This window comes from Artemia franciscana, chromosome 3 (genome assembly GCF_032884065.1).
Source record: "Artemia franciscana chromosome 3, ASM3288406v1, whole genome shotgun sequence".
In the NCBI taxonomy this organism is placed as follows: Eukaryota; Metazoa; Arthropoda; class Branchiopoda; order Anostraca; family Artemiidae; genus Artemia; species Artemia franciscana.
In genome coordinates this window covers 13,895,755-13,922,556 of record NC_088865.1, presented here as the reverse complement: position 1 = coordinate 13,922,556, position 26,802 = coordinate 13,895,755, and the positions used below count along the sequence as shown (strand labels likewise).

Sequence of the window (26,802 nt, the reverse complement as noted above, 5' to 3'; positions counted from 1 at the left end):
AATCACAACATTTAGTCTTGTCTCTAATAAAGAATATTTATTTATTTATTTTTTTATGAGGTCCCTCTTACCTAGTCCCTTTTTCTTTTTCCATAATACAGTTGAAACCTATGGCCATGGGATCGCTTATTTTAATGGAAATTCTTAGATCAAGTACGCTTTTCAAGAATGAAATGACCAATACTAATCATTACTATTGCAATACGATTCAAAAGGCTTTATTTTAGTAATTCAGAACAAGTTCTTTTGTTTATGTCTCTCCTAAGTCTGGTTTCTTACATTGGGGTACACATCTTTGGTCACTCCCAAACTTACTTTTTCGACTTTATGGCTTAATCTAGACGACCTATCAATCGTTTTTGACAAAATTCCATGGAAATGTTTCATTTTGGTTTGCTATCAATCTTTTTAAATGACTCATAAACAAGAAACAAGGCTATAACGAATTTTAACAGACATAGATTCCATCGTTATTCTGTTTCAATTTGCACATATTAGTTTTAACTGGTTTCAATCAAAATTTATAACATGCGCTAGTCCAACAAGAGCATACAAATTTAAATTTATCAAGAACATTCTACAAATATTTTTTTTCTTCTTCTTTACAAATAATGTTTTGTTTATGCTTTAAAAAAATAAAAACAATTCTAATCAGTATACTGTTAATTTAATTCTGTTACATTATCCTTTATGTATAACTGTTAACTTTCCCGTAGATTTAACAACGAATTTCCACTAATCAAATGGATCTTCGTTTGTAATTAGAGATTTCGTACCTTTGATTCAGAACTACTTTTACAAGAAAAGGGGGGAAGTGGCTAACATAAACATTTCTTATGTGGCTTATTCATACTTCGATCTAATGTATTAGATTTAATTAGTTTAACTGGTAATTAAAAATTCTGATGAAAATGAAATGTTGGAGCATAAATATCATAGCATATATAAACCACAACCATAAATATCTTTAAATATTAGGGAAATCAAGAATCCATTTTTTATTGAAAAAGACCTCCATATGCAGTATGCGGTTTTCGACAGCAGCGAGTGGCAAATTGAAAAATGAGTTTGGCTGAAAAATCAACGAAAAATAAGCTTAAAAATGTGGTATAAACAGCTGAAGAAGGCTTAGCTTTGTTTTTGAAAGTTTAGATGTCTTTGGAAATCAAAAGTCTGTTAACATTTCTGTTTTTACGGGCAAAACACGTTGTCAAAATTTACCAAATAGTTCTGCTAATTTTGTTTCACCATTCAGCGCGGCAACACTGACAAAAATGTGGTACAGCCGTAATAAGTTTAAAATTTTGAAACAACCAAAAACAGAATGTTAGAAAACCTTGTTTTTCAGGTGTAAATAGACTTAATATGGATACGGTAAAAGTTGTTTTGATATCACTAGCACTTCAAGTACGAAGCCTAGTTTACCTCCTCAAATACTCTTAGTACGTCCAAATAATAGGGTTTGTTATAAAAATACTTCTTGAGAAATTCAAAGACTGCTGACACCATAAAAAGTCCGTCATTGGTTGCTTTTGTTCCTAAGTTATTGGTTCTATACCAGCAATCTTTACCTCTTCGTGTGTATGCTTCGTCCATCATGTCATCAATCAAAAGAAGTCCCGACAGGAGCTGAAAAAAAAAATACATCGCTTATATTAGTAATTTTCTACGACCGTAAAATTTTTCCGTGACCGTAATTTGATTGAAATTAATAAGTAGATAAGGAACAATTTCCTGACAACAAGAATCTTTGGACCACTATCCTCCGTGTGTATATGTTGGGCTGTCTCAAAACACAATTTATCGTAACTGGGACAGTAATTCTTTCTATTAAGTTTAGTTTAGGTTTGAGATCTAGTTCTGGTAAGTGTACTAATGACAATAGCTTAGGAACACTGGACTATTCCCTCAAAATAGTTGGAACGGGTTGAGACTTTCTAAGGCATACTAGAATAATATATCTTACTCCCACAGTATTTGGTGGATTTCTAACAATCTTTTTTTGAAAGAGGTGCTGACGACAAGAAATTAGGGCTACTAATTTTTTGACCATACAAATGCTTGATCACTCCATGACTGTCGAAGGGTAGAACTAGTAAAGTAATAAATAATTATAATATTTGTTGGTTAAGACATGACAGGATCTTCTGGTTATTCTTCTAGTGACAAGAATATGGATACCCCTTTATCTCCTTACCAGGTTAGTACACGATTCTGTTCTGAAAAGGCTTAACTAGGAAACACATTCTATATTTTTTAGATTCGACAACTTCTTCTGGCAAATGTCCTAATGACCGATTTTAGCCATCCCCTGTCGTGCCAATTAGATTAAACTGGATAAAAGCTCACAACAAGTAGATTAGGACACTTACACTTACTAACTACCAAGTTCTGTTAAGACCCGGAAAACCTTTCTGGTATATGTACTGATGTCAAGTGCTAAGGAATCCCCTCCTATCATAAAAGTCAAGATTGGTTAAGGTCTAAACCAATGTCAATATTAGGACAGTTACGCTAACTTCACTTAACTTCTGTCCAGGTTTGGTTGAGATGTTGTAAATCGGTGTGCAAGATGTACTGATGACAAGAATTTTGGGTGCCCTATTCTTTCTTTCTCCAAAACGTTCGGATCGTGTCCGAATCTCAAAAACAATAATTATAATATTATCCATATGTGATCAGTTAATCTGACCTAACAGCTAATCTGCTTAGTTCAGGAAGAAATCCTGAAAGATGCAACTATGAAGCTTGTTCTTACAGTGGTCAATGAAGTTCGATTGATAACAGACAATATCGGGATGCTAAAGACTTTTGCAAGTTTTAGCTCCAACCCAGCTCGATATAATAACGGATAATGAATTCCAAAATGGAAATCTAAAGCACTTACTAGTAGAGTAGGCCCTTTGGATACAAGCAGTATAGGCCCTTTTGGATACTTCGGATACAAGCTTAACGGCGATTTCCCCAGTTCTGCCATCTAGATGACCAAAGTCATAGATAACGCTATTGCTAACTACAGTTATAGATGGTGACATGTTTTCTTCTCCAACGACACATGTTTAGCTTATAAGCAGTTTTCCATTGATTTTATGAAATTTATGTCGGATTTATGAACCGAACGTGAGATCCAAGATGTCATGTGGTAAAAGAACGACATGTTACTCGACTGAGCCAACAATTCATTAAAGAAATTATGTCCATAGAAATACATTCCAAGCAATTAACGTATAGTTTCTGGGACGCTAGCCAACTTATTTTAAGCGTCAAAATATCGTAACAGGTTATTTACGCAATCGATTTCTCAATTGGATTTTTGGTAAGTGTTATCAGTGATCTGTTTCCAAATACTTTTTTTGGTATCATTTCAAAAACATGCATACAACGGTGATTTGAGATTCTTACTGGACAGACATATTCTTTTAATGGTTAATGAAACTTGTTTTGATCTCCAAAAAATTGTAATGACTACAACCGGCCAGGTATCATTACTGTAATGTAATGGTCCTCAGCATATTGGTTTTCTATTACCGGGCTTGCGCATGACTTTGGGTCCCCACCTTCCCTTCCAGAACTCAATCCCCTTACAAGAGCCTCGAGTCCCCCTCCATGGTCCCAAGTTCCCCTCCAGATCCCCATAACCCCCTTCAGGACCATAATACCCTCTCTCCCCCTAGTTTTAGCACCCACCCCCCGCCAAAAGTTTTCTTTCCTGATTGTTATACCGGGTTTTAATAGGAGGGCCTTTTCTACAGTTTGGTCTTGGTTTTGTGAATTTGGGATTTTTATGTATTGGTCATAATTTTTAGAGGTTGTCCACTATTTCTACAGTTTAGTCTGGATTTCTGTGCATTGGTTATGATTTCTATGAACTCCCCCTAATTTCTATGCATTGATTATGATTTCTATGGGATTTTTCTAGATTTCTATGGACTGATTATGTTTTTTACAGTTTTGTCTTGATGTCTCTGGTTTGGTCTGTATTTTTAGGGCTGACCCTGATTCTTATGAATTTGTGTGGATTAATACGCATTACTTATGATTTGTCTGAATTCTTCCGGATTTATATGTACTTGTTATGATTTTTATGAATTCGTCGGGATTTCAATAAGATGGTCATAATTTCTAGAGGTTGGCCTTAATTTCTACAGTTTGGCCGTGATTTTTATGAATTCCCCTGAATTTCTATGCATTGATTATGATTTCTATGGGATTTTTCTGGATTTCTACGGACCGATTATGTTTTTAACAGTTTTGTCTTGATGTCTCTGGTATGGTCTGGATTTTTAGGCCTGGCCTTGATTTTTATGAATTTGTGTGGACTACTACGCATTACTTATGATTTCTCTGAATTCTTCCGGATTTATATAAACTTGTTATGATTTTTATGAATTCGTCGGGATTTCTATGTAATGGTCATAATTTCTAGAGGTTGGTCTTAATTTCTATAGTTTGGTCCTGATTTTTATGAATTTGTTGGAATTTCTATGTATTGATTATGATTCCTATGAATTCCCCTGAATCTCTATGCATTAGTTATGATTTCTATGAGGTTTTCTGAATTTGTATGGACCGGTCATGACTTTTACAGTTTTGTCTTGATGTCTTTAGTTTGGTCTGTATTTCTAGGGTTTGCCCTGATTTTTATGAATTGGTATGGATTTCTATGCATTGATTATGATTTCTATGGGATTTTTCTGGATTGCTATGGACCGGTCTTATTTTCTACAGAATTTTATTGATGTCCCTGGTTTGGTCTGGATCCTTAGGGTTGACCCTAATTTTATCAGTTTGTGTGGAATTCTATGCATTACTTATGATGTCTATGGGATTTTTCCGGATTTCTATGTATTGGTTGTGGTTTTTATGGATTCGTCAGGATTTCTATGTATTGGTCATGAATCTCTAAGAGGTTGACCATGATTTCTGCAGTTTGGTCTGGATTTCTAGGGTTGGCCCTGATTTTTACAGCATGGTCTTGGATTTTATGAATGTGTCCGGATTTTAAAAGGATGGCCTTAATTTCTATAGTTTGGTCTTGATTTTTATAAATTCGTCGAAAACGGAAGAAATTTTTAAAACGGAAGAAATTTTGAAAAAAAAACTTTTGAGGTGAATCGTAACAGAACAGAAGCCACTGGAAAACAAAACTTGTTTTTTGTTTTGAAATTTATAAAAACGGAAGACACTGAAAAAAAACTTTCAAGGTGACACGTAACAAAACAGAAGACACTTTGAACTTTTTTTAAGATTACCAAAACAGAAGACACTTTCAAAAAAACTTTTTTTAGGTGAAATGTAACAAAACAGAACGCTTTGAAAAAAACTTTTAAGGTGGAACCCAACAAAACAGAAAACATTCAATTTTTTTTAATGAAACGTAAAAAAACGAACGATGCCGAAAAAATGTTAAGGTGAAGCATAACAAAACAGAAGGCACGAAAAAAATCTCTTAAGGTGAAACGTTAGAAAATAAAAGACACTGAAAATTAATTTTTAAGGTGAAACATAGCAAAACAAATCTGTCTCATTACGTTTCATCTTCAAAGTTTTTTTCGTGTCTACTGTTTTGTTAGAATTCATTTTACGTAACAAAGTTTTCTTTTTTCAATTTGCCTTCTGTTTTGATACGTTTCACCTTAAAAATTTGTTTTTTTTAAGTGTCTTCTGTTTTGTTACGTTTCACCTTAAATTTTTTTTTTAAAAGTCGCTTCTGTTTTGTTACGTGTCACCTTACAAGGAGTTTTTAAATTGGTCTTCTGTTTTGTTACTTTTCACCTTAAAAGTATTTTTCAAAGTGTCTTCTGTTTTGTTACGTTTCACTTGAATAGTTTATTTTTCAATTTGTCTTGTGTTGTTACTTTTCACCTTAAAATTTGATTTTTAAATAGCCTTCTTTTTCGTTAGGTTTCACCTTAAAAGTTTTTTTCGAAGTGTTTTCTGTATTGTTACATTTCACCTTAAAAGTTTTTTTTAAAGTGTCTTCTGTTTTGTTACGTTTCACCTTAAGTTTTCTTTCAAAGTGTCTTCTATTTTCTTACGTTTCACCTTAAAAGATTGTTTTTAAGGTTTTTTTTCTGTTTTGTTACGTTTCCTATTAAAAGTTTTTTTTCAATTTGTCTTGTTTTATTACTTTTCACCTTAAAAGTTTTTTTTAAAGAGCCTTCTTTTTCGTTACGTTTCACCTTACAAGTTTTTTTTCAAAGTGTTTTCTGTTTTGTTACTTTTCACCTTAAAAGGGTTTTTTCAAAGTATCTTCTGTTTTGTTACGTTTCACCTTAAAAGTTTTTTTTTCGAAGTGTCTTCTGTTTTGTTACCTTTCACCTGAATTGTTTTTTAGAAGTGTCATCTGTTTCGTTATGTTTCATCTTAAAAGTTTTTTTTCACTGTCTTCTGTTTTGTTTGATTTCACCTTAGAAGTTTTTTTTCCAAGTATCTTCTTTTTTGTTACTTTTCACCTTAATTTTTTTTCAGTGTCTTTTGTTTTGATATATTTCACCTTAAAAGTGTTTTTTCAGTGTTCTGTTTTTTTACGTTTCACCTCAGATTTTTTTCAAAGTGTCTTCTGTTTTGTTAACCTTAAAAGTTTTTTCTCAAAGTGTTCTCTGTTTTGTTTCGTTTCACCTTAATTTTTTTTCAAAATGTCTTCTGTTTTGTTACGTTTCGCCCTAAAAGTTTTTCTCAATGTTTTCTTTTCTTACGATTTACCTTAAAAGTTTTTTTCGAAGTGTCATCTTTTTTGTTAAGTTTCACCTTAATTTTTTTCCACGTTTCATCTGTTTTGTTAGATTTCACCTTAAAAGTTTTTTTTCAGTGTCCTCTTTTTTGTTACGTTGTCAAAGTGTCATCTGTTTTGATATGTTTCACCTTAAAAGTTTTTTTCAAAGTGTCTTCTGTTTTGCAACGTTTCAGCTTAAAAGTTTTTTTTTATTGTCTTCTGTTCTGTTACGCTTTACCTTAAAAGTTTTGTTTTTTCATTGTCTTCTGTTTTGTTAGGTTTTATCTTCAATTTTTTCAGTTTTTTCTATTTTGTAATAAATTGTTACGATATTGTGACGCTTAATATCAGTTTGCTAACGTCCCAGAAACAATACATTAATTGCCTAGAATATATTTTTAAGTAAATAATTTCTTTAACGAATTGTCGGATAAATCGAGCAACAAGTCGTTCTTTTACCATATGAAATCTTTTACCTCACGTTCTATTCATACATCAGACATAGATTTCATAAAACCAATGGAAAACTACTTAAAAGCTAAAAAATATGTCGTTGGAAAAGAAAACATGTCACCATCTTTAACTGTAGTTAACAATAAAACCATCTATGACTTTGTTATGCAGATGGCAACATTGGGAGAATCGTCGTTAAACATTCTTCAAGACCTTAAGCCGCTAAGGAAGAGAGGAGTAGTGGATAGGGCTTTGCTTGTATCCAAAGGGTCTATACTACTCTTACTCCTACTCCCTACTAAGTTCGTTGGTGATCTGACAAAATACCGTGAAGCTAAAAACTTTTAAATTCCCCTTTCCTCCCCTTCAAGGAAAAAAGGGATAAAGCCTTTTAAAATAAAAAAAAATAAAGCACCTACTCCTACTCACCACCAGTTTTGTCAGAATGTGTGTGGACATCCCAAAGCATAAATAGGACATAAATTTTACTACGGCTAACAATTCAAAACACCACTCTGGCTAAGGCAAAGTCTGAAGTGACTAACCTGCGATTTAAAACTAAAAATTTAATGATCATAAATATGGTCTCTGCATTTTAAATAATATTATTTTACTATGTCTTGCCTTCATAGAAACGACATTCAAAGAGTATTGATTTGACTCCCTAGAGAAAACCAAAGATTCATTTAATTAAAGTTAAATTAAAGTAATCGTATTTAATTAAGTGAGTAACGAGTCTATCGTCAATTTGCTTTCAATGCTATACTTATTTTGTATATTCAATGTGTGACAGTTTATCTTTAACTTCGTCTTTGTGACTTAGAAAGGGCAGTATAACTTTTGTTTTCTGATCAAATGAGCCCTATCCAGTGGCACTTCTGTTCTCTTTCCCGCCCAAGGTAAAATTTGATTAGCAATCCCGCACCCCCTCTCTCTCAAAATTTTCAGGCTAAATTTGAACAAAATTTTCATTATTAACAAAATTTTCTATTTATTTAAATATGAATTTTCTTACTTTAGCCTCTGCAATCTTATAGATTATATCGTCCCAATTAATTGATTCTAATTCTTCGTGTTCTATGGTCATTACCGCTAAATCATTTTGTCGCTTCTAGCGTATATTCGATCTGATCTTTCTTATTAATTGACGCAAGTGCTGCCCTCCTACTCTCCAAGCAACGAAGAAGGTAAGACAGCGGTGAAAAAGTTGAACAGTGGACCGGAATCTGGAGTCAAATGGATGACGGCAGAGATGCTGAAAACATCCTTTTGATCCTGCATAACTCTTAAGAGTGCTCTCCTAGTGATTGTTTGGAGTAACAAAACAGTCCAAAAGATTGGACCAGGGAGGCACTGGTCAAACTCCTCAAAAAGGAAGATACCCTAATCTGTGAAAACTGGAGAGGCATCAACTTAACATCTATGCCTAGAAAAACACAATGCCTGAGAACAGCCCTAGACTCACCTTGTGGAAGAGCAATATGGCTTTCAACTCGGTAGGTCTTGCTCTGATCTTATTTTCATTTTTAGACTAATAGATGAAGAGTCCAAGGATCGGGATTCGATTCTGATGATCGAAAGATTTTGAATTATTACCTGATAAATCAGTCAAGCTTATAATTGCGCTCTATGAAGATAGTGAATGTCATTTGCCCATAGAAAATAGGGATACGCCTTTCTTCAATATAATGTTTGATTGCAAACAGAGATGTGTCCTATCTTCATTCCTGTTTACTACTGTCATGGACTATATTTTAAGGTAGCCGTCAGACTCTAGAGTGAAGATTTGCAGCCAACATATCACTAACCTGGGCTTCACTGACGATGTTGTTTTTCTCGAAGGAATGAAAAAACGACTGCAGCCGCTACTCGACGTCATAGATGAAAAAGTTGAAAAAATTCAGCTGCCATGAACGTCGGTAAGACAGAAAGCGTGGCTGTATCTGACTCTCCGCTGACACTGAAATACAAATATAAAGCAATTGAACAGGTCAATGAATTAATGTGCCTTGGAAGTCTAATTGATCATACGTGGGAAAAAAACAACAAAATCAAGAAGAAGATTGGACAAGCTACATCGGCTTTGAATAAGTTGAAACCAAGCCGCTGCAGCAAAAAATACTCTATGCGCTTGAAGCTCCACCTCATGAATGGCAATGTGATGTCCATTCTTCTCTACCCAAGTTAATGCTGCAAACTAAATGTCCACTGCAGATACGTGTTTTAGCCTTTGTAAACATGCTTCTTAGAAAAATATTGAACATATCATGGAACGAAAAGTCCAGGAACATAGGAGTTCACCAGCAAACCGGTCAACTATTAGTTATTGACCTTCTGAAACGTTTGAGATGGATGTACTTTGGCCATGCCTTTCGTATGCCAGAGGATCGATTCCCATGTGCATTTTATGAGTGGTACCCTGGAGGGATGCACAAAAGAGGTCGTCCAAGATACACCTTGGGATTGCAGTATGAATAGGATCTGAGCAGAGGGGAGATGTTTCTTTAACAAAGCATAAATATTATATGAAAAAATTGGTTCAGTAATGTGACACATGATAGCGCTCGGCTAAGAAAATTTCCCAAAGCGTCACAGCAATGGCTTCAACAGGTCTCTTAAACTCTCATCGTTATGAACTAAAATTTGTTATTGCGCAGGCGTTAAGGCGGAGTCATGACGAATGGTGTGTGACTGATTTGTCCCAAAAATCATTACTTGAGAGCATAAGAATGGACCTAACTGTATAATACTTGTGCTATGTTCTTCAACCATTTACTGCCAACTCTACTTTACTTTAATAAAAATTAAATTTCTCAAATTACAAGATATTTATAACAAAATAAAAATAAAATATATTTTGTAATAAAATAAAAAAAGCCGTTAAATTATCTATTTAAAATTTTGCCCCCTTAGAATTTCTGAGCCCGAGACAAACGCCCCCTCTGTGCCCGCTAAAACGCCACTGGTCCAATTCAAATTCTTATGATCACTTGTTTGATACAACTACCCCTGAATAAAAACAACAAAAACAAAAATGAATTAGCACGCATCTATGATCTTTCTTCTCGAAAAAAACAATACGAAATTCCGTATTTTATGTATAGGAGCTTGAAACCTCTACATTAGCGTTTTCTGATATGCTGAATCTGAGGGTGAGATTCTCGTTAAGATTGTAAGACAGTTTTGGGCGTTTGTCCCCTTTTTTGTAAATTGAGCAAATATTATCAGGCTCGTAATTTTCGATCTGTACCGTTAAACTTAATGAACTATATATATTTGGAGTCAGCATAAGAAATCAATTCTTTTGATGTATCTATTGTGTATCTAAGTACTTTTTTGTTTAAAGTTTTTGCTGCTATTGAGCCGAGCCTTTCTTTACTTAAGGTTCGTTAGCAAGAATCGTTTGAAAGGCTGTTCAACTGACCAGTGAGGTTTTGAGTTCATAATTTGAGACCAGGTTTTGAGACCAGTGAGGTTTTGAGTTCGACAATCTAGCTGCAAATTTTGGTTTTGGATCCTGAGTTTTTCTGGATTGTGGGTTTTGGATGGTAGGTATCGAAAATTCAGTAGTCTATAGTTTGCAGTCCACAATTAAGTTGCTTAAACAGTGCGTATCAGCTTTTTTCCACTGATAATACTGAATCCTGTTTCAAGAATCAAGATTGTCATTGAAAATGACCTTTATTTACCAGTTCTATTGTCCATGCCATTGCCTGTGCTTCAAAAACTGTTCTATCGTTAATCGTTGATGGATCAGCCATCTTGTGGAAAGAATCCAGTAACAGTAGTCCTCGCGTCATCTTGCCACCGACGAGGTTATACTCAAACACCTAGAAAAAAAACTAAAGGTTCAAATTGCAAAGGATTTACTAGCAATGTGAAATCAACTATCTTCGTTTGTTATCTTGATGACAACGCTGTGTGGTATAAATCTGACATTGATATATGGTAGGAAATCGGAAGTTGCAAAGGCGTTATATTTGCATAAATGCTGATCTGGAACATATTAGGGACTGTTGTGAATCACTATTTTCCGTTATTTTATTAATTAGCTTCTTGTATGATTTATTCGATTCGATCATGAGTCTAAACGTTATATAGTGAAAAGTCACTAAATTTAGGAAAAAATCAGTGGTTCTAGATAAAAAATCACTATAAATCACTAGCTGGATCAAAATCACAATTAACATAAGAAATGACAACTATGGGTGGCAACCCTTCTGAACAGAATCAATGGATCAGTTCTCCTTTTCTACCTCAGCAGTGTCTATTGGTTGAAAACTTATTCTCCATCAGCCTATGAGCAATTTCCAGAGTGTGTGCCTAAACCTAATTAACAAGACCAAGGGAAGGCCGAGCAAGGATTATATGGTGCTTCAAGGTCAGCAGAAAGGGGTAATCTAAAGAAGTACATTTGTCGTATAATGAGGGCCAGTGGCCCAAACACATTATTATAACATAGTAGTCATATCTTAAAAGGGACACAGGCTTCAATGTCCCTCTCCTAGAGGTTTTTGTCAAAAGGAGAATAAAACTTTTTTTTCTTGCCTTAAGACTCATTTGTTTGTTTTTTATTGATTTGCTTATAATTTATTTTTAAAATCCAATTCCTATCTCCATGAGTCGATGATAGGGATTCATCGACTCATGGTCGATGAATCCCGACTATGGGATACAGTGTTATATACATAACACTGTATATGTGTTCGAAATATCCAGTTAAATATCCAGTTATTCACTGTCAATAAAAAGGTTTCATCCCTATTTTGAAATGTTTTACTTTCGTCATGAGTCGATTTTTTTTTCTCTGTGCTCAGTAAGGGTTATTGAAGTGTTTTTTTCTGCATTGGTAAAGGAGACATAACGAGTTGCCTCTCGGTCTCTTTTGCATAGAATTTATGTATAGCGTTTTTCTTTAATTAAGACAAGTTCAAATATACGTGTCCATCAATCAGTCCTGATGTTTACAGATGTCCAATATTAATCACTAGAAGGTTTTTGTTTTTACGACGTCACTTGCAAGGATACCATTCTTTAGTGACATAATCTCAGACTCTCATGAAATAGGGTTAGGATTATTGATAATCAATCGCTTAATTCGTTCTAGAAAATTTTTAACGTAAGTTCACTTAGATTTACTGCAGTTCAGTGGCGGATCCAGGGGGACGGATTCTCCCTCCCCCAAGATTTTTCTGGTGTCCTTATTCCTTGTTTTTTCTTCTTTTACTCTTTTTTAGGATAAATTTATAAGTCTGATCAATTATTGGCACATTTGTCACATTGCTCCCCCCTTCTCCCAAGATTTTACTCATTAGCATCCTTGTCACTTCGGGCTTCCCTCAAAATTTTTCACTAGATCTGTCCTTGCTGCAGCTATTAATACAATAGCATTAGGGAGTATAGATATACTTAATCTGTTGCAGAAAGTAAAAAACGAACATTAAAGTTGGACATGAAAGTGGAACATTAAATAAAAAAATAAACAAGTTTTTTCAAATGAAGGTAAAGAGCAACACTAAAACTAAAAACAAACAGAAATTATTCCTTATATGAGGGGATTCACCCTCCCCTAAATACCTTGCTCTTCACGCTAAAGTTTTAGCGCTTCCAAAAGGCTTATTATTCTAATTAAACGGCCCATGTGTTTAAGGTGATTCTCCGAGGTTTGAAGCCAATGCTATTTTCCTATAGCAGTGTAATGCGTATTAACAACAGACACGAGCAGATTCTTTGATGAAAAAATTACTGTGGCTTCATTGAAAGCTTTGACATGAATAGGCCGAACAAATTTGCATTTTTTTTCTTTAGAGCTTCATAAAAAATTAATTAGTGGGGACACCTCTAATTTTTAAAAGTAGCAATAAAATTACTTTTAGAAGACGTAGAGAATTGTAAAGTAGCCTCTCCATTTGCCACAAGATTTCAAAAATTTTAGCCGTGAATTTTTTTTTTTATTATCATCAGTTTCCTTTAAAATTTGCCATTTAAGATATTCTTCCTTTACTGTTTAAAAGGGTTTTACTAATCATATAGCCTTGATTTTTGTGTCGTTTTGTAGATCTTATACCGACAAATAATCCCAAAGATTGTTAATTTTGTAGTTATAACAGATGATTTTTAGCAATAATTCTTAGTATTCAAGATTTCCTCCTTTCTCATTGGCTTAAGCACTCCTTGAGGGGTTTGCCAGAATGTCATTAAGAATGTTGACATCTCCTTAGCATTAAGACCAGATTTAAAAGGAAGCTGAAAACATGTATAATTGGCAACAACACCTTGAGGCAATATCATTTTAACACCATACGAATTGGAATTTGTTAGGTTACAAAGCAGATAACAGTTTGGCTTTACAAGTAAAGAAACACCGATTGTAGGCCTATAAAATGTATGAACATTATTTTTAAAAAGAATATTATTCTTAAAAACACATCATTTTAAACATTATTGGCCTTTAAAAGTAAAGAAACACTGATTGTAGACCTATAAAATGTATGAACATTTTTTTTAAAAAAGAACATTATTCTTAAAAACACATTATTTTAAACATTATTGGCCTTTAAAAGTAAAGAAACACTGATTGTAGGCCTATAAAATGTATGAACATTATTTTTAAAAAGAACATTATTCTTAAAAACACATTATTTTAAACAATATTGGCCTTTAAAAGTAAAGAAACATCGATTGTAGGCCTATAAAATGTATGAATATTATTTTTAAAAAGAACGTTATTCTTTAAAACACATTATTTTAGACATTATTGGCTCTTAAAAGTAAAGAAACGCCGATTGTAGGCCTATAAAATATACGAACATTATTTTTTTAAATCTAAAGTTGTAGGATATTCGTCCATTTTAGTTCCACGGGATCTCATTTTATTCCTAATAGTGCCGTATCTTAGAATATTTTGGTTTTTCCCCGTCATCTCATATAGTTGATGATTTATAAGCTCGTTCATAAATGACTGATTACCCCGGTTTGGAACCGGGGTAATCATATACTTTGCTTTACGGAGTAATGCATATACTTATTAAATTAATGTCATTTAAAGTGATATGCTCCTGAAGGTACATAATAAACATTAGGCACCCTTGCCCTGGGGTCATAAATACAGGTAAGGGAGGAAGGAAACCCCTTAGGAGTATTTAATAAATTTTTGAAACTACTTATATTTATATACTATTCATCAAAAACAAGAGCTAAGAGCTCAAACGGCACTTGTGACAAGGTCAAGAAGAGCCAAGAGCTCATATGATATGAGCTCTAGCAAAATTCTAAGAATCAATAGATTGCTTTAAAAGGAAAATCAGAGGCTTAATGCTGGTCGGGATTTAAAATAAGAGCTTTGAGATACAAGGTACTTCTAAATATCAGAATTCATTCAGATCCGATCACCCACTCGTAAGTTAAAAATACCTCAATTTTTCAAATTTTTCCTCTCCCTTCAGCCCTCAAGATGGTCGAATCGGGGAAAACAACTGTAACAAGTCAATTAGTGCAGCTACCTGACATGCCTACCAATTTTTATCGTCCTAGCACGTCCAGAAGCACTAAACTCACCAAAACACTGAACCACACCACCTAACTCCCCCAAAGAAAACGGATCCAGTCCAGTTACGTCAATTACGTATTTACGCCGTTTATAAGCGTTTTCCAAGATTTCCAGTTTCCCCCTCCAATTCCCCCTCAATGTCAAAAGATCTGGTCGGGATTTGAAAGAAGAGCTCTGAGACCTGAGTTTCTTCTAATTATAAAATTTTATTAAGGTCTGGTCATCCATTCTTAAGTTAAAAAAACCTCAATTTTTCTAATTTTCCCAAATTAACAACTTCTAGCTCCCTCAAAGAGAACGGATCCGTACCAGTAATGCCGGTCCCCCCTCCTAATGACACTGAATCTGGTAGGGATTTAAAATGAGAGATCTGAGTTTCGAGGTCCTTCTAAATATGAAATTTCATAAAGGTACGATCACTCTTTCATAAGTTAAAATACCTAATTTTTTCTATTTTTTAGCATTAACCCTCCCTCCCCAACTCCCCCAAACAGAACAGATCTGTTCCAGTTATGTCAATCCCGTTTCTAGGACTTGTACTTAGTTTTACCACCAAGTTTCATCCCGACCCCTGTACTCTAAGCATTTTCCAAGATTTTAGCCCCCCCCCAACTTCCTCTTCACCGGATCCGGTCGGGATTTAAAATAAGAGCTCTGAGACGTGATATCCTTCCAAATATCAAATTTCTATAAGATCCAATCTCTCCTTCGTCACTCGAAAATACCTTTTTTTTTAATTTTTCAGAATTAACAATCCTCCTCCCAACTCCCCCGAAGAGAGCAGATCCGTTCCAGTTATGTCAATCTCATATCTAGGACTTACGATTATTTTTACCACCAGGTTTCATCCCGATCCCTCCACTCTAAGCCTTTTCCATGATTTTAGGTTCCCCCTCCCATCTCTCCCCCAATGTCACCGAATCCGGTCGGAATTTAAAATAAGAGCTATGAGACACGATATCCTTCCAAACATCAAATTTCATCGGGGTCTGATGACTCTTTCCTAAGTTAAAAATACCTCATTTTTTCTATTTTTCAGAATTAACCCCCCAACTCCCCCAAAGAGAGCGGATCCGTTCTAGTTATGTCAATTGCGTATCTATGACTTTTGCTTACTTTTCCCATCAGGTTTCATCCTGATCTCTCGACTCTAAGCGTTTTCCAAGATTTTAGGTTCCCCCCTCAATTCCCCCAATATCACCGGATTCAGTTGGGATTTGAAATAACAGCTCTGAGACGCAACATTTTTCCAAACATCAAATTTCGTTAAGATCCCGTCACCCGTTCGTCAGTTAAAAATATTTCATTTTTCTATTAACCGAAATTTTTCTGAAATATTACCGGCCCCCGAAAAAATATTATTTTTCCGAATTAACCAGCCCCTACCCCCTCCAGATGGTCAGATCTGGAAAATGACTATTTCCAATTTAATCTGGTCCGCTCCCTGATACGCCTGCCAAATTTAGCTGTCCTAGCTTACCTGGAAGTGCCTAAAGTAGCAACTAAATCTCAACGTAATTAGAGTTTACTTATCAACATGGTTTGGACTTCGACAGAATGCTGAAATTTTTCAAATAGAATTTACTTACTAATATTTATATGCTATTCACCAACACTAATAGTTAACCTATAATAGTCTACTATTCAAACAACCCTAATAGGTTAAGGTTAACAATACTGCTACTAATACATTATGACCCCTAAACAATCTCTATACTATTCGCATGTCAATGAAAAATCCACTTTCAATATTCACTTTCAGTGTCGGACCAAGTAATTTTCTCACATCCACTGTCTTCTGGCTCCAAAGTCCGTTTCATTCCGCGATTTGCTGCAGCCCGGACTAAGGCAGGCTCTCTAAGTGGCATGTTCCTAATCAATCGCGAGTCTAATATCTCCGGAAGTAAACAATCGCTCCAAAACTCCTGAAGCTTTGGTAATATGGACAAAAAATATTCTTTTGATCTCGGAATAGTTAAAATTTCCACATCATGCTCATGGTGATATACCACCAAGTGACATTCTTCATGATTGGTGATTTCTAGCTGACCTTGAATTTGAGCATAGTATTTGTGATTTTTCTTTAACTCCAATTTTGAATTGTGTGACCATAGGAAAAAATTCTTTACCAATCCTTTTTGGGATGCCACTTCCCTTATGGTCATTCCTCTGGGAATATTATGGACAGTCTTCACTTCAACTGGTGTGCCGTTTTCTAAGCGACCATCAAGAGAAGCTCCAAGAAACTGGATATTTGGATGAATGAGTAGTCCCATTTGATCTCCTTTTATTAATGATACTCCCTCTCTCTGCTCGTACGCCGTCAGTGCAATAGCCTCCAGTTGAATTCCCCTAAGCATTGGAATAGATTTGAAATTAGAATTAATTCAGATATTCTTGACTATGGGTGCGGTTGGAGTATTTTTTTTGCGAGAAGCTATTCTATGAAAATAAGTGGCAGTAATCCTTTTGCTCCTCTCAAATATCCAGTTATCATTTTGCCCCATTGTGTTTACGTAGATCTCCTGCAGTTTGGCTCCATCCAGATTCATATTTTTTGCAACATAATCAGCCTTTGCGATTTCAAATTCCTCTGGATTCATATCAGGCTTGTTGCAATTTGGTCCGTAATTTTGATCGCCTTTAGGCAAACTCCGATTCTTTTTCTTTTTGGCCATATATCTCCCACCCATGGTTGCGTAATATCTTTTCAGATTTGTTTTTGTCCGTTTCCGAAGATTAGAAGTTTTCACCGTGTATTCTTTTGTTATTTTGCAAGGACTGTAGCCAAATGTTTTTTTCCATGTAGAAGATTGCCATTTCGGGCCCAAGGAGTAGGATAGGCTTGCTCCACTTATCCTAGCATGGTATGACCATCGTTTCGAGCGGCTTATTTGTTTTCCGCCAACGAATTTCACTGCAACAGACATATAATTCTCGGCAAGATTGGTCTTTGCATCGTTTCTTAATAAGTCCGCTTTTTTACAAATATTTTCCACGCCAGCTTTTACATCCTCCAAAATAGTTTTCGGAAGGTTATTATAGCGGTTCTCCACAGTTTCTAAGACCCCATTCTTTTTGGCACAGCCAGAATCACACTCTTTATGATTACCAAACACATGCTCTGGGCCTCTTCGTAAGAGTTGTCTTAGATTTTCGGCAGACCCACCATCAGCCGAGTTCTTTTTTATTGCACCTCGTAGATTTTTGGTTAGCTTTAGAATTATGTCATTTGAAAGAAATTTGCTGTGCATCCCTTTTTTTGTCTTCACAACATTATGGAGGTATTTTGTATAGTTCTTGGTCACGTGATTGGCACATTCTTCTTTTTGGATATATGATCCGTATGAAACACTTTGTCTTAGCTTGTAAAAAACACTAGAATCGCCGTCTCCGATGTATTGTAAATACTGAAGGTTATGCATGGCTTCACTTTGGCGAAAACCTTCAACAAGAATGTCGGTTTCCATGCTCTTCGAGGGACCATTGTAGTTCATAAAGCAAACATGATCTTTCACTTTCTGGTTTGCCTTCTTTGAGCTGAAGCAGAGGTAACAATATTTATTTCTTATTCCTACATATAATAATTTTTTCGTAAAGGCATCAATGATTACCCCAACACAACCTTTTGCAGTATAATCGTGTCCTTTGCTGCGTTTATTCCAGCCACCATCACAGATGACCTTAGTCCAGAAAAAATCGTTGATAAACCTGTCCTCATGAATGGCTAATTTCAAGGATTCACGACCATTTTCTTCTAAGACATCTGATAGTGCATCCATCCATGCGTTACCAACTAAGCGTTCTAAATTCATAAACGTTTTCGGATTCATATTTTTTATTCCCAATACACTTAATAATTCGTTCAAAGATGCGTGGCCTCCTCCGGTCCCCATGATACCCCATACAGCTTTCACGTTCACGTTGCCTCGTAAATTGCTGATCTTCTCTTTTTTGTTACCTAATATCTGTTCACTGAAATTTGTTAGGTATTCTTTTACAGTAGTGAGGGGGGCTTCCGGCTCACCTTCTACTCGCTTTTTCCAGCCACAGTCTTGGCAGATAACGACGAGCTTTGTTTGGAGTCCAGTGTTTTTAATTTCTTTCACGCAAAGCTTTGATTTCCCGTCCTTGCAATTGAACTGATGTTTTATTGCTTCTATAAACTCACTAAGCAGATGACGCAAGTTGACTATACAATTTACATCTGGAATTCCAGACAAATCGATTCCAAAGTGTTCTCCTGGCGAACCAAAATCGCAAGAGCTACCAGATGGCGCATTTTTACTAACCGTAGAATCATCTATAATAGTTAAAGCCGGATTCGGAGTTTCGGAAAGCCTGGAACAATTTGGAGACACTGAAAATTTTTCTTGTTCTGGTAAACTTTCTTGTTCGGGCAAGTTTTTCTTCCTGAAAAAAAAAACAAGAGCTAAGAGCTCATATGGCACTTATGACGAGGTCGGAAGAACCAAGAGCTCATATGGTATGAGCTCTAGCAAAATTCTAAGAATCAATGGATTGATTGAAAAGGAAAATCAGATAATTAATGCCGGTCGGGGTTTAAAATAAGAGCTCTAAGACACCAGGTCCTTCTAAATATCAAATTTCCTTAAGATCTGATCACCCACTGGTAAGTTAAACATACCTCATTTTTTTAATTTTTCCTCTCCCTTCAGCCCCCCTCAGATGGTCAAATCGGGGAAAACGACTTTATCAAGTCAGTTTGTGCAGGTCCCTGACATGCCTGCCAATCTTTATTGTCCTAGCACGTCCAGAAGCACCGAAATCGCCAAAGCACTAGACCCCCCTAACTCCCCCAAAGAGAGCGGATCCAGTCCGGTTACGTCAATCACGTATCTACGATATTTGTTTATTCTACCCACCAAGTTTCATCCCGATCTCTTCACTCTAATCATTTTCCAAGATTTTCGGTTTCCCCATCCAACTCCGCCTACTGTCACCGGATCTGGTCGGTATTCGTAATAAGAGTGCTGAAGCACAAGATCCTTCTAAATATCAAGTTTCATTAAGATCTGATCACCAGTTCATAAATTACAAATACCTCATATTTCTAATTTTTCAGAATTACCCCCCCCCCCCCCCCAACTCTCCCAAAGAGTGAGGATCCGGTCCAGTTATGTCAGTCACGTATCTTGGATGTGTGCTTATTCTTCCCACCAAATTTCATCGTGACCTTTCCACTCTAAGCGTTTCCAAGATTTCCGGTCCCCCCCACAATTCCTCCCAATGAAACTGGATTCAGCCAGATCTAAAATAAAAGATCTGAGTTGCAAGATCCTTCTAAATATGAGATTTCATTAAGATTCGATCACTCCTTCGTAACTTAAAAATACCTCATTTTTTCGAATTAACCGTCCAATGACCCAATGACCCAAATTCATTGAACAAAGAAGGTATTGAACTGATAATCAGCCAGGTTTATGATTCAATCACGCTCAAGTTTAATCCAAAGTTTGCAAAATCGAGCAGGCTCTTGTTAGTCTGAGATTTCAAATTGAAAATTTGGAGGAGAGGATTAGTAGAATAGAAAAAAAGCTTGATAATTATGATCAGGAGTCCATGCTTGATAGCCTTGTATTTCATGGGGTAAAGTAGTTACCTGGTGTAGACACTCATACGACAATATCTAACATTATAAATAGCAAAATGTCTGTGCTGGGCCCTTTACTTTATTCAGTTTATGTGAACAAGACGCGCGTTTATCTAAAGGATACATATATTGCTAACAGTATTTGCAAAATCCGCAGATGATTTAATAGTAAAAGCTCATATTACTCTCAAAAGATTAGAGATGTTTACAAGTTTAAGTTTGCTGTGTGTGAATGTAAAGAAAAATTCTTACTGACATTTTGTAGAGTGGGTGATTCTGTTGATATAAGTAGTAAAGTTCTATTAGGTGAAAAGCTGCGGTACCTCGGCTTCCATATTGATTCAAATCTATCGTGGAAGCATCATAGCGACATTATCTCCACCAAAGTTGCACGTGGAGTTGGCATCCTCAAAAGATTGAAGCATATTCTGCCGGAATGTACTCTGCACGATATATTTTGCTATAATCTACCCATATATCATACGGATGTTTAGTTTGGAGAAGCAATTTTATGTTAATTACAAGCTAAATGGCTTTCTCATAGTTTTGATCGGACGATTTCGCTAAAAAAAAAGGGGGGGGAAAGGAGGCCTAGTTACCTCCAAATGTTTGGTTACTTAAAAATACAACTAGATTTTTTTTTATTATATTTTTACAAACGTTTTTGTTAGTAATAAACATACGTACCTTACGAATTAGCTTATGTAACGAACTTATATATGTGTGTATTTTTATTACGTATATGAGGGAGTTTGCCCCCTCGTCAATACCTCGTTCTTTACACTAAAGCTTGAATTTTGTCCCAAATCTTTCAGAATGACCCTTGAATCACAAAGGCCGTAGAATAACTAATTGAAGTTACTAAAAATACTTTAGCGTAAAGAGCAAGGTATTGTGGAAGAGACAAACCCCCTTATTTAAGTAATATTTTATGCTCGTTTTAAGTTTTAATGTTGATCATTACTTCCATTTGAAAAAAAATATTTTCTCATTGTCTTTTTATAAATGATGCTAGAAAATCCTGCGACCCCTTCATGGAAATTCTCTTCCCTCATGAAAAATTCCTCCATGGAAAGATCCTCCCACGTAACCTGCCCCCCCCGACCCACCCTAACCCCAACACAAAAAAGTCCCCCTGAAAACCTCTGTACACTTCATAATTAACAACTACTATGTGTAAACAATGGTCTAAGTTTATAAGTTGCCGCCCCTCCCCCGGGAACTGAGGTGGATTTAATCATCCCCAAAGACATATTTATTAGATTTTTGACTGAGTTAAACAGAATGGTTATCTCAAAATTTTGATCCGGTGACCTTGGACAAAACTGTGCGTTGGAGGGGGCCTCGGTGCCCTCCAGTTTTTCGGTCACTTAAAAAGGACACTAGAACTTTTAATTTACGTTAGAATGAACCCTCTTGCGACATTCTAGGACAACTAGGTCGATACAATCACCCCTGAGGAAAAAAACAACAAAGAAAAAACAAAAAATACGCACCCGTTATCTGTCTTCTGGCAAAAATACAAAATTCCACCTTTTTTATGATAGGGGCTTGAAACTTCTACAGTAGGGTTCTCGGATACGCTGAATCTGATGGTGTGATTTTGTTAAGATTATGTGACTTTTAGAGGGTATTTCCGCCTATTTTCTAAAATAAGGCACATTTTCTCAGGCTCGTAACTTTTGACCGGTAAGACTAAACTTGATGAAACTTATATATTTAAAATCAGCATTAAAATGCAATTCTTTTGATGTAACTATTTGTATCAAAACTTCGTTTTTTAGTGTTTTGGTTACTATTGAGCCCCTTCGCTCCTTACTACAGTTCGTTACCACGAACTGTTTGAAAATGTAACTTGTACATGAATAAAAGTAATATAATCTACAATAACGTTGGAATAGAACTTACCAATGTCTCAGGTTTTCCCATCCTTTATTTGTTCTTATTTTTTTTCTGCCCATTGTGAAAATTCAAATGCTAAACTGTTATCTGACTTGTAACCAACCAAATTTCAATGGTCAGCTGTTACCAATTAGACATGTGAAAAAAATTTAAATTCCCTTTAAATCCGATCGTAATAAACAACAGTATTTAAATATTCTGGTACAACCCTCAAGAGAGCAATTAAGCCAATGAGAAAGGAGAAAATCTCGTTGCGTATTTCAATGCTATAGGAAATAGAATTTGCTTCAAACCTCGGAGAATCACCTTAAGAAATCGTTCTTAAATAATTGGGACAAATAGTCAAACTTTAGCGTAAAGAGCAAGGTATTGAGGAGGGAGACAACCCCGTCATATACGGAATAATTTCTGTTCATTTTGAGTTTTAATGTTGCTCTTTATTTTTAGTTGAAAAAACTTTTTTTTATTATTTATTTTCAGATAATATTTAAACAATTCCTGCAAATCCGGCTCCCCCTTCATAAGAAATACCATCCCCTGACTTATCCGTAGAAATTTCCTCTAATAAAATAATCTCCCCCCCGTAAAATTCCCTCCGTCCTCGCTGCAAATCAACTCTCCTCGTAAAGTTTCTCTCGGATGATTCCACTTAAAAAATTCTCCTTAGCATACTTCATTTGAAAGAAATCTAATTTCTAATCGTTTTTCCAACCACTCTGGAAACTCCCCTTCTGTTGAAAATCTTTTCAGGAAATCCCTCCCCACGTGAGAGGTTGTTTCCGCGGAAGTTTCCCCACGGAGGAGTTCTCCTGCAAAATTATCCCATGGAGAGTTCATCACAAGGAATATACCCCAAGTACCACTAAATAATTCCCGCAAAAATTCTTAACCCGTTGAAAATTTCCCCTGGACAATGTTTTCGGAACACCTCCACGTTCAAAATTGAGTCGGCTATAAAGAGTAGAAATAATAAAAAGAATCTTGTATAGGAATTGTGTCAAATTTCCCTTCGTAAAAAATTTCCCTGGAAAGATTACCCCGGAAGGTTCCCTTCCCAAGAAAAATTCTCCCCATGAAAACTCACCCCCAGTAGAATTCCCCTAAAAATATATGTAAACTACTCAATAAGAAATACTATACGTAAGCAATAGAAAAGTTCAATAACTTAAAGTCCTTTTCCCAAGGGCTGTGGGGGGTCATGTTATCCCCAAAGACATTGTTACTGGATCTTTCATCTATGCTGAATAAAATAGTTATCACAAATTTTGATCAGGCGACTTTGGGGAAGAAAAGGGGGAAGGAGAGGGTAGGTGTCCTCTAATTTTCTTGGTCACTTAAAAGGGCACTGGAACGTTTAAATTCCGTTTGAATTTGCTCTCTCCCGATCCACTAGGAGAATTGGACCGTAATTGTCGTAACTAGAACGTAATTGTTCACCTATGCAAATTTACTGAGGATGACCTAATCTCACGTGACTTATTTTGCTAGAGCTCAGGATCTGCTAGTCAAATAGGGAGCCCCCAGTTGTAACTGATTATGACGTATTAGACACTGGTCAAGACGTTCTTCAAGACATTTTCAAGAGGTTTCGAAACGTTTTTTAAAACATTATTCTTCAAGACGGTTTTAAAGACATTTCAAGACGTTTTTTAAGACATTTTTCTTCAAGACGTTTTTTCAGACGTTTCAAGACATTCCAAAACCTTTTTAAGACATTTTTCTTCCAGTCATCTTTCAAGACGTCTCAAGAAATTTCAAGACTTTCAAGACATTTTTGAGACTTTTTTCTTCAAGGCATTTATTTTCAAGATTCCTTTCAGATATTTTCCCATCAGGGCCGCTAGTCAATTAGAGAACACCTGGTTGTAACTGAGGGTGACACATTGTGCGCACGTTGTTTTTACGTAATATTTCAGGATATTTTTTCTTTTCTTCAATATTTTTTTTGTCTTGAAACATTTTTTCCTCAGGACATTTTTTTGAGTTTTTTCCTCCACACATATTTGCCTCGATATATTTTTTCAAGATTTTTTTCTTCAGGGAATCTAAATAATTCGACATCCAAGACTTTGTCCGGTGTAGTAACATAACAAACGTACATAAACGTAGGTGCTTTAGACACCCGAACCAACAAATCATTCCTAATACTATGTTTTTCGAAACAAATTCTACGCAATGGTTTTTTTCTCGTACGGGCGCTAGCATCCAACAATGTTTTGATTATTGATCTATTGTGCATACCTGTTTGTTAAATAACAATCTAGGCGATATTATCAGAGCGGCAACGTTGTAGATATTGATCTTGTTCATAGTATATTTTTAGAAATGAATTTCTTTACTTCATTGAAATTTGAACGCGCTATCAGTGGTGAAATGACACCAAGAGTACCCTTATGGCTAGAATACGGTACACCTTCCTATACGGTTAATAGTCTCTCTTTTCCTCTTCGCTACACAGAATTTTGCAGTTATATCAGACAAAGTCTTGAACGGGTTTACCTAAAGTCTACAGATGTACACAGGCTACAAGATTCCTTAATTACAACAGTGAAATATTAAAGATTCATCGTGGTACAAGAAATTTAAAAGATGAAGACAAAGACTTTTATTGTACTCATAAGTTTTGTTAAAAAATAAATTCAAAAACAATTCTAAAGCACTTAACTCTTAGGTCACTGTGATCAATATTATACAGCTAGAAGAGGGTTTTTTGGGCCATAAGGACATTCAACCAAAAATTATCCACATAAATGCTTGGAAATTCGCTGTAAGTATAGTTACGACATGAAAAATAGAGTACTGTGTGACAACCACAGGTTTTAATCAATAAATCTTGTACTCTCTTCCAATTTGGTCCGAGAACTTTGTAGTCCAACAAGAACCAGTATAAAACGTATATAAAATTTTCTTGAATAAGCCTTTTCCTTATCCCCTTCAGTCAGTGGTTTTATATATTTTCCCTTGTAAAATTGAAACCTTCTAAAACGTACAGTAATTACCTTCTAAAAACAAGGCAAACTTTTACCTTGCATTATAGATATGGCTCTCAAGTCTTAACGTCACTTCTTACTTTTAGCCAAACATTTAATCTGCTTCAATATCTTTTCGTCTTTAATTTAATATTTTCTTTATTGTTCAAAAGGGCATAGAAATTAAAACAATTCTTTGAATTAGCTTTTTCCTTAGTTCCAGTGATTTTGTAAAAATTGGCTGTATGTTGGCACCTTGTGGCAGCCATCATCATCACTTAAGCGTTTCCTGACATTTTAATATCCCGATTGATATTTTCTATTTGAACAGTGGGAATATACTATTTTATTGTTAGATCATGATACTCTATAGCAAATCCAGTGAAACTCTATGGCTGGTCTTTGGCACCCTCTGGCACACACTACCATTCCTAAAATATATTCAACCATTTTTTCTACAAAAAATAACCATACAAACAGTATATACTAAAATAGATCGCTTTAGTTTAAAGGAAAACTTTCAATAGCGTTTCGTCTGATGACTCGTGGCAGTTCACGCCATCATGGCGTTATCAGCTTATCATTCCTAAAGCAATTTCAGCCTTTTTCCTACAAAAATTATTCTGTAAACTACAATTAACCTTTTTTTTACTTGAACAGCGGGACTTTCCATTTTATTGTTAGAGCATGATCCCAAAGCAGTTCACACCACCGTGTCACTCTATGGATGGCTCTTGGCACCCTCTAGCAAACATTATCATCTGTAAAGCCTTTTCAGCCATTTTTCTACAAAAATAACCCTGTAAACTAAAATTGACCACTATTTTTATTTGAACAGCAGGACTTTCCACTTCATTGTTTAACGCAATAGTCTAAGGCAGTTCAAACCACATTGACACTCTATGACTTGTCCTTGGCAATCTCTGGCAAATACTATCATTCTGAAAGCATTTTCAACCATTTAATACAAAAATAGCCCTATAAACTAAAATTAATAATTGTTTCTTAATTGAACAGAGGAATTTCCCACTTCGTTTTTCGAATTGGATCATCCAAGTCAGTTTACCCCCTCCTCTCCTTATTTCCAGTGATTTTGCAAAAAATCCCCTTCATTTTTAAAAAGGGCATTGAATTTAAAACATTTCCTTGAGTAAGTATTTTTCATATTCCTATTAACCAGTGGTCTTATACTTTTTTCCCCATAAAATTAAAACCTTCTAAACATTCAAAAATTCAGAGAGACAAAAAACACACACAGACAGACAAAGTCATGCATAATAATGCACAAAGACCGACACAGAAATAAAAACAAACACAAAGAGTCTAAAACGCGATAGCATAAAGACACGCACAGGGATAAAATCAGGGAGTCAGACAGACAGGCAAAGAGACAGAGACAAAAAAAAATACAAAAACACAAAGGGTCAGATAAACAAACACACAAAGACACACACAGAAACAAAACACACAAAAACACAAAGAGTCAGACACACGAGCGAAGAAAAGGAGAAAAAAACAAACAAACTCACAAACACACAGAGTCAGAGACACAAAAACACAAAGACAAACACTGAGACAAAACAGATGTAATCGCTCAGAG

The 26,802-nt window shown here is 35.4% G+C and overlaps 1 protein-coding gene across 3 annotated transcripts in view; it reads right to left on the bottom strand.

Moving 5' to 3' along the window:
- The window catches only part of LOC136024908 (uncharacterized), a 55,434-nt gene that overhangs the window by 19,568 nt on the left and 9,064 nt on the right, over positions 1–26,802 (bottom strand). For all 3 annotated transcript variants that reach the window (XM_065700471.1, XM_065700469.1, XM_065700470.1), the window contains exons 3-4: positions 10,858–10,998; positions 1,426–1,629 (exon numbers count right to left, since the gene is read on the bottom strand). In XM_065700471.1, the coding sequence (XP_065556543.1) occupies positions 1,426–1,629; positions 10,858–10,998 (345 nt within the window). The remainder of the gene's footprint in view (positions 1–1,425; positions 1,630–10,857; positions 10,999–26,802) is intronic.